General features: G+C 42.7%; 1 protein-coding gene across 5 annotated transcripts in view; it reads left to right on the top strand.

Moving 5' to 3' along the window:
- The window catches only part of BTBD10 (BTB domain containing 10), a 21,360-nt gene extending 13,068 nt beyond the window's left edge, over positions 1 to 8,292 (top strand). For 3 of the 5 annotated variants that reach the window (XM_017726319.1, XM_017726320.1, XM_017726318.1), the window contains 7 exons: positions 176 to 369; positions 1,029 to 1,314; positions 2,937 to 3,039; positions 3,762 to 3,882; positions 4,852 to 5,049; positions 5,659 to 5,769; positions 6,843 to 8,292. In XM_017726319.1, coding sequence (XP_017581808.1) covers positions 176 to 369; positions 1,029 to 1,314; positions 2,937 to 3,039; positions 3,762 to 3,882; positions 4,852 to 5,049; positions 5,659 to 5,769; positions 6,843 to 7,147 — 1,318 coding nt within the window. In that variant the 3' untranslated portion in view covers positions 7,148 to 8,292. The remainder of the gene's footprint in view (positions 1 to 175; positions 370 to 1,028; positions 1,315 to 2,936; positions 3,040 to 3,761; positions 3,883 to 4,851; positions 5,050 to 5,658; positions 5,770 to 6,842) is intronic. The other 2 variants (XM_008644064.2, XM_008644063.2) reach the window with 1 other exon arrangement.
- The last annotated feature ends 58 nt before the right edge of the window (positions 8,293 to 8,350 follow it).

Here is an 8,350-nt window from a genome sequence, read left to right as displayed (position 1 = left end):
CTTCCAAGTAATTGTTCCTGTTTGTAAAAATAAACATGACTACAACAAAGAAAATGGAGCTGGATAATCCTAATCTTGGAAACATGTCCACAGAGTGTGAATGCTTTGAAAATTTAGATGTGTGATGTCCCTGAGATTTTGAAATGCTGAGCATTTCACTTATTTCTGTTTTCAGCACCTCATCCCGTGTTGCTAAAGGAATAGACTACACCAAAATGAGCCTCCATGGTGCGAGTGGTGGACACGAGAGATCCAGGGACAGGCGCAGATCAAGTGACAGATCTCGTGACTCATCCCATGAAAGAGCAGAATCTCAGCTCACTCCATGCATCAGGAATGTCACTTCGCCAACAAGACAGTATCATTCCGGTGTGTGCAGATCTCTGCCATTTCAGGATTAAAATTCTCTAAACTTGAGTACTATTTTGTTCAAGGAATACAATAAAAAGTGTTATTTGTTGATGACGCAACATACCATTTCTTACATGTGCCCTGGGCTGGGAATACCCTTCTTTGATAGGCTGTAACTTTTTCTTCAGTCTGCAGTGTGTATTCCTACATGATGCTCTTATTTAGTTCAAAGCACAAGAACAATCTAATTTTGCTAAGATAATGGAGTAAACACTTCCCTTTACTGGGTAGGGTCTAGATATTTGGAAATAGAGGAAAAAGGGATTTTGTGTAAGTGACAAAACATGGTTTATTTCTTTGAGCTATAGCACCAACTGTGATGCAAGAGCTTCTGTATTGTAGAGTTCCTTTTTCAGTACTAGAATAGTAAATTTTCTTTGTAAAGACTTTTGGGGAAGGTGAGGTGGCTTTGATGTCTACGTGACACAAACTTCAGAATCTCATAAATGGGCAGTTATTTTTGAAGGTTTCTTTAACCAGAACAGGTTTAACCAAAATAATTTCTACTGAACTTCTCAAATTGATGTGTTTTGTGCCTGGAAAGACACCAACTGCATAGGACTCATGTAAATCTCTAATTTCCTGGTTTCTCTCCTTCCGCCTCGTGGCCACTAAAGATCGTGAGAAGGATCACAGTTCATCTCGGCCCAGCAGCCCCCGGCCCCAGAAGACATCCCCAAATGGTTCTGTTGTCAGCATGGGCACCAGCAGCAGGAACAGCAGCCAGTCAAGCTCAGATGGCAGCTGCAAGGCTGGTGGGGAAATGGTGTTTGTGTATGAAAATGGCAAAGAGGGAGCTCGGAATGTCAGAACTTCTGAACGAGTGACGCTCATTGTGGACAACACGAGATTTGTTGTAGATCCTTCCATCTTCACTGCACAACCTAATACAATGTTGGGCAGGTTTGTATCTTTTTTGGTTTTGGTTTTTTTCCTTAGTCCCCAACTGTTACAGAGAGGCATAAATACTTTGTGGATATTTACACTGTTTAAATAGCTGTTGGACTTGTATTGCTGCAGCTGATCTTGCTAGTTTAATATTAACAGTTTGCAAATGTCTTTAAGTAAAAATAACATGCAAGTTCTCCTCTGGTTTTGGCAGGGAGGCCAAGAGATGTCTGTTATCTAGAGATGACAGCTAATAAATTAACATTTCATGATGTTCCCATTTCTTTCTGTCTTCCTGGGCATTGCCTCTGCGTTCAGTCTGCCTCATTCTTCCTCTGGTTTTTAAAGCTAGGTGCTTCATAAAACAAAGTGGCATAGTGAGTGTAGACAGTCTCTTTCAAAACAGCAAGGAGGAAAACCTTGAAGGAATTTATTTTGCTTAGTGGGCCTCCCCTGACAACCTTCAAGCTCAGCCCATTTATCTTCTGAAATGTCAAATAATCAGTGTAACAGAGCCACTCAGCAGAGACACTGAATGCTCAAAATGATCAACACTTGAATGCAAGTCCAAAATACGTGCGTAATGTTTTCTGTAGCAACTATAATGAGCAACGTTTTTGCTTGGTGGGAAAAGATTCAGTACTTGACCTGCTCAAATTCTGGTTGGTTTTGCTGTGTCCAAATGCAGAGGGCACCACTTAAAATCGTGCATCAGGAAAGAAAAGAAATGAAGGTTTGTCTGTGTCACTTTGGATTTGGCTTTTTCATTAAAATATGGTTGTTTCTCAGCACACAAGGATATAATCATACTTAAAATACACATATATAAATCTCTTTGCCATGGTACAGGTAATAAATGTGATTAAACAATTTCTGCTCTGTTTAAGTCACTACAGTGTGGGATAAATAGTACCTTGGATCCCTGTTTTGAGAAAAGTTGGGTGAGTCACAGAGAAGGCAAAAACTGCTTCTCTGTCTAAACTGTCAAAAGAAATAAATGGAAGTAAGAATCAATAGAATTAAATAATTGATTAAAAGTGCTTGTATATTATATGATACATGCACACATGTAAATATCCAGACAGACTGGAAGTGTATCAGCTGAAATAAAGCAATGAAATAGTTTCCTTTTCCATGCCCAGCCTCGGAGTAAGTGGTGCTGCCTAATGCACTGGATTTTTTGTGCGTGTGTGATGCTGAGTTATTCTCCCTTTGGGATGGGTTCAAGGAAGAAGCTTATTTTATCTTCTGCTAATTGAAAAGTAGGTTAATAAGGATACGGAAATACCACTCTAACACGCAGGTTATTTATAAACCCACTTTCCCTCAATGTCAGTCTGCAGGACACTAAGCAGGAACAGCTTGGGAGGTAAAAGTAACTATAGTAAGAATGTATTATTTGCCTTAAGCCTGTATCCTGTTAGACTGCATTTTCCTGAGTATTATTTCTTGTGCTGAAGAGTGGTCAGAAAAGACATGTCAGATCATTAAGTGAAAAACCTAAACCCAACTGAACAGAAGACACTGCTTTTCCCCTGCAGTTTCTGTACAATTTTTTAGCATTTTATTTTTCTTATTTACAAACAAGAAAACCATAGTAAGGAATTTTAACCCAAATTACTTTGATTCTTGAGCAGGATGTTTGGATCAGGCAGAGAACACAACTTTACTCGTCCCAATGAAAAAGGAGAGTATGAAGTTGCTGAAGGAATTGGTTCCACTGTGTTTCGTGCTATTCTGGTGAGTTTTTAGGGGCAATTACTATTAGGACAAGCACTATTAAGAAGTAAAACTTCCTGGTTTAAACTAACTTGCATATCTACATTTTGTGGATGGTATAGATACTGCTCTTTTGTTTAGTACAGGGGGGAAAATGCTTGACAGGAACCCCCTTTTCCTAGACATGAGCATGTAACAGTTGGGGAGAGAGAAAGTACACATGAAGGAAACCAAAGATTACTTCCTGACAGACATTAGTTTACCTTTTCCTATGCATTTAGTTCACCAAATTCAGGTATATTCTGCCCTTCTAGAGCTGAAATTAGGTGACACAGAGTACTGGAAGTTAATTTCCTGCAGCTGACAGGAGTAAAGCAAACTTCAGTCTGAGATGGAAACGGCCCCTTATGTATTTCATATCCACACAAGGAAGTAGAGCTGCTGTACTGCTTTGTCAGTAGACTTGGAATGGGAAGAGCTCAGTGAAGTATAGATAAAAGACAGCAAAATTATCAGTATTAATAGTTGTCACTTAAATAACAGTTTTAACCAGAACTCACTGCTCTGAATGCAGCTCTGAAAACTGATAAATTTGAGGACAGGAAGATTCAGAAAGTTTAACATTTGTTGCTGTCTTACATTTTGGGGGCTTTCTTTGTGGAGAAGCTATCATAAATAAAATGCTGAAATGTTTCTGTTGGCGAGTGTTGTGCATTGTGTTTTTTCTTGGTGCATTCCTGCAGGATTACTACAAGACTGGGGTGATACGCTGTCCTGATGGGATATCTATTCCTGAATTGAGAGAAGCATGTGACTATCTCTGTATCTCCTTTGAGTATAGTACTATAAAATGCAGAGATCTGAGTAAGTACAGAGTTTATTAAAATAATTTGAATTATACAAATTGATTAAAGTGTGTGTGTTAATTGTAAATCATATCCTTCATAGAGATAAAGAAGATGGCTGGCACTACATGAACGAAATCCATCCCTTTTTGTCTCTCGTGCAATAAAGCCCTAAAACCAATGGATTTATGTTCTTTGAAAAATAATGTCTGATATTTCAGTATCTGATTCTCTGCTGTGGTCACCCTGGGGAATATTTCACTCTATGATTGCATGAGCAGTACAGATACAGTAACATTCAGTGGTACATTTTTTTTCTTGCTTAGGGGGATGAGGCTGTCTCCCTGGTGGAAGTAGCCCAGCTTTGCTGATGGAGTGGGGTGCTCCAGGGTTCCCAGCATGTGCCGTTCTCTCCAGCTCCTTCATCCCTGAGCACAGCCCAAGTCTTGCCTATGCCTCTGGTCCCTGTGCTGTCCTTTTTTTTTTGGGAATGCTGTGCAGGAAAGCTGTGCCTTCCCCAGCAGGGCCACCCACCCTTCCACATGCCCGGAGCTCTCTGTCCTTAGAGGGATTTAGCAGCTCCTGCTGTGAGGGCTTTGAGAGGCTTTGGTTTTAAGCTACTGCTTATGAAACATGGGCTGTGTGCTCTGCTCTTCCAGCAACTGGCTTAAATAATGCTTCTTTTAGGAAAACCGAGAGCAGTCTTGCACAATTACCAAGTGTTTAGCAGTAGTAAAACATAAAGGGGGTCTCAAAGTCACTCCTCTGTCTGCCCAACACCATGTTAATATCTGCAAGATGGGCCTGTTAGTTTCAGCTTCTGGTAAATATTCAAATAAGGTCTGAACCTACATAAGCTCATAGACTAAGTGTCTTTACACCTGTCTGCAGTAAATACTACAAGATAAACAGATCTTCTGTTTCTTATTGCAGCCTTCATCTCTTTACCAAGCTCTCAAATGTGCCTGTGCTTAAAATTTTCTTCTAGGTGCTCTCATGCATGAACTGTCAAATGATGGTGCTCGCAAGCAATTTGAATTTTACCTGGAAGAAATGATTCTCCCATTAATGGTAGCCAGTGCCCAAAGTGGGGAGAGGGAGTGCCACATCGTTGTGCTGACAGATGATGATGTTGTTGACTGGGATGAAGAGTATCCCCCACAAATGGGAGAGGAGTATTCACAAAGTAAGTTTATCCTCATTGTTCCCAACAAGCCACGCCATGGTAGAGGTAGCAGTGAAAGTGCTGATTTAAAGTTGTTGTACAGGAGCACCATTAGTAAAGTCTTTACAATATCCCTGCTGCCTCACATAATAAAAACCTCTTCGTTTGGGTAGTTCTGCTTAATACTTTGTTTCACAGAAGCATATGTTGCTTGTTATGTTCAAATCTAATTAAAAAGAGAAGCTAATTTTTATTATTAAGGTATTGTCAGCTAGTGAGGGGGAAGAAAATACTTCTTCAGAAAGAGCTTGAGGAGCAAAATGGGTAGGAGTCTTGCTTACTGTGGGAGAACAACTAGAAGGTTTTTTTTGGGAAGAAAACAAGTGTTGTTATTTTTGGAGTATTAAAGTTGTGTGTATGATGAGTTTAAGCACCTGTAAATGGACTGTACTTCCCTGCAAGACATGCAACCAACCCATTCCCCAGTGTCTTCAGCTGTTTTCTCAAGTTCTTGAGTCTCCCCCTCTTCTGAAATACAAAACAGTGGAAAAGATAAACCTTCGTGTTTTAAGGCTAGAAGGTTACTATTTGAATATATGGGGGTTTTTTCTCATTAAAATGTATTTTTAGTTATTTACAGCACGAAGTTGTATAGATTCTTCAAATACATTGAAAATAGAGACGTGGCCAAATCGGTTCTGAAGGAAAGGGGGCTCAAGAAGATCCGCCTGGGCATCGAAGGTGAGGGAAGCATTGCTTGTACTCTTGGGGCTTCAGGGTCTGCTGCACTCCTCTGCTTTATGGTTTTCTCTGTAGCTGGAAAAGAAAGGGGTTGGTGTTGTCTTTCCTACTGAGGCTGGGTGACAGAATGGGCAACAGAGGGGAATGGTACCCAACAAGCAACAGGCTCCAGACTGGTGTCCAAGCTGTGTCTGGCTGCTGGGCTCTGTGCAGACAACTTAGGTGGTTTCTACTGGCTTCATGACTTGCATCTCATACCTGTTGCCCTTTAGTTTCCACACAAAATCTTCTCTGTGCTTTGTTTAAAGTAATATTTCTATAGCTTTGGATGTTGTGTTCTTGGGTTGGTGTCCTTTTCAGGGTGTGAAATGAAAAATGTCATGTTAAGTGGCAGACAAACATTTTCTTTCAGGAAATACAAAACTCTCCAGTGGATCAGTGAAGTGCAAAGAAATCCTGATCTGTGAAATAAGCATCTTGTTATCCTCCAGTTAGGAGGCTGGTCTGTAAAATCTCACTGAGTAGTCTGATTTTTATCGTGAATGTAAGAACTGGGTTTCTTTGCACTGCATTTTTCTTCTGATTATATTTTAGAATCCAGCCTTTATAATTAGCAGGATTTCTATCATTCACTTACCAAGTTGTCATAGTTACGTTTGTAATTTGCCAAGAAAAAGCAAATGCTTTTAACTGGTGAGCTCTAAAATAACTAATTTCAGTTGAATAAGGTTGGGAGCCTTTTAGCTAAACAAGAACTGGCCCTGCCTGTAATGCTGGCTTATACTGGATTATTTCTGCTGGCGTTTCTTGGTTTGGGCAAGGAACAACTGTGGCATCAAACTGCAGTGCTGGTGCCCTGTATAATGTGTGTGAAATGGACAGTGTTGTTGGGGCACAGGGAGGAGGTGACTCGAACACAGCATAACCATCTGCACTGGCAGTGCTGCTGGTGCTGGTGCTTCCTGTGTGTCCCGGCAGCGCTGATGGAGCTGTGCCGTGTGTCCCGGCAGCGCTGATGGAGCTGTGCAGTGTCCCAGCAGCGCTGATGGTGCTGTGCTCCCTGCCTTTGCCAGGTTACCCCACATACAAGGAGAAGGTGAAGAAGCGGCCGGGTGGGCGGCCGGAGGTGATTTACAACTACGTGCAGAGGCCGTTCATCCGCATGTCGTGGGAGAAGGAGGAAGGGAAGAGCCGGCACGTTGACTTCCAGTGTGTGAAGAGCAAATCCATCACCAACTTGGCGGCGGCAGCAGCAGACATCCCCCAGGACCAGCGGCGCCGCCGGTGCTGTGCCGTGTGTCCCGGCAGCGCTGATGGAGCTGTGCCGTGTGTCCCGGCAGCGCTGATGGAGCTGTGCCGTGTGTCCCGGCAGCGCTGATGGAGCTGTGCAGTGTCCCAGCAGCGCTGATGGTGCTGTGCTCCCTGCCTTTGCCAGGTTACCCCACATACAAGGAGAAGGTGAAGAAGCGGCCGGGTGGGCGGCCGGAGGTGATTTACAACTACGTGCAGAGGCCGTTCATCCGCATGTCGTGGGAGAAGGAGGAAGGGAAGAGCCGGCACGTTGACTTCCAGTGTGTGAAGAGCAAATCCATCACCAACTTGGCGGCGGCAGCAGCAGACATCCCCCAGATCCAGCTGGTGGTGATGCACCCCACGCCGCAGGTGGACGAGCTGGACATCCTGCCCATGCACCCCGCCCCCAGCAACAGCGAGCTGGAGGCCGAGGGCCAGAACCCCCCGCTCTGATCCCGATGCCCCCACCAGCATGCTCCCTACAGTGACTGTACTCAGCTCATACCACACTGCAATGCCAGTTTTCCATTGTGTACCGGTGTTTAGGATGTTGCAGTAGGGCCCTTGGCATGGCCCCAGGGATGCCTGGTTGCTCTGGGAGGAGTACAGATCCAGCACTGGGCTCAGTGACGTACGTGTCTGTGTTTACCAGTAGGTTTGTGACGTTGGTGACTTGTGAGCTGGCCTGGCCCCCCCCTCTGCGGCCCCTGCGTGCCAGGGCGGGCTGGGAACGCTGTTGTGACACGGGGTTAGGAAGCAGAGTGGGAATTGATAGTAGCACTTTACAAATGGTTGAGAAATGGAATTTGAAGCCATTTTTTATAAATGTATTGCACAATACTAACAAAGTGCTTCTATCAAAGGTATTAACTGTACATAGTTTTGCTCTGAATAGATTGACCCTTTTAAAGTTATTGTATATGGTTGAGCACAAAACTACTTACTCTTGGGTTTTTGGATTGAGGACGTGATTCAATGACCCATGTAACATCTTGTTCAAGTTCTTTAGTGAATTTTTTCACTTGTTTGCAGCGTGAGCCATGTTCAAAAATTGTGAACAACGGATAGGGGCTTTATCTTAAATTCTGCCTTACCTTAAGCTGTTCACAAATATTTATTTAATACATTTTTCGTAAGTGTCATGGAATAGGAAAATGCAAATGGATCATTCTTCATTTATTAATGATTGTAAACAAGTTTTTCATGCAAATAAAGTTTCCATTATTTTAATGGGCGTGAATTATCTGTGAATTACGAATTTTGCAAGTAGTTGCTTTTCTTTTCTCAG

Source organism: Corvus brachyrhynchos, unplaced genomic scaffold (genome assembly GCF_000691975.1).
Source record: "Corvus brachyrhynchos isolate BGI_N302 unplaced genomic scaffold, ASM69197v1 scaffold281, whole genome shotgun sequence".
In the NCBI taxonomy this organism is placed as follows: domain Eukaryota; kingdom Metazoa; phylum Chordata; class Aves; order Passeriformes; family Corvidae; genus Corvus; species Corvus brachyrhynchos.
The sequence above is the reverse complement of the archived record's forward strand: the minus strand, read 5'-3'. Positions and strand labels throughout refer to the sequence as shown.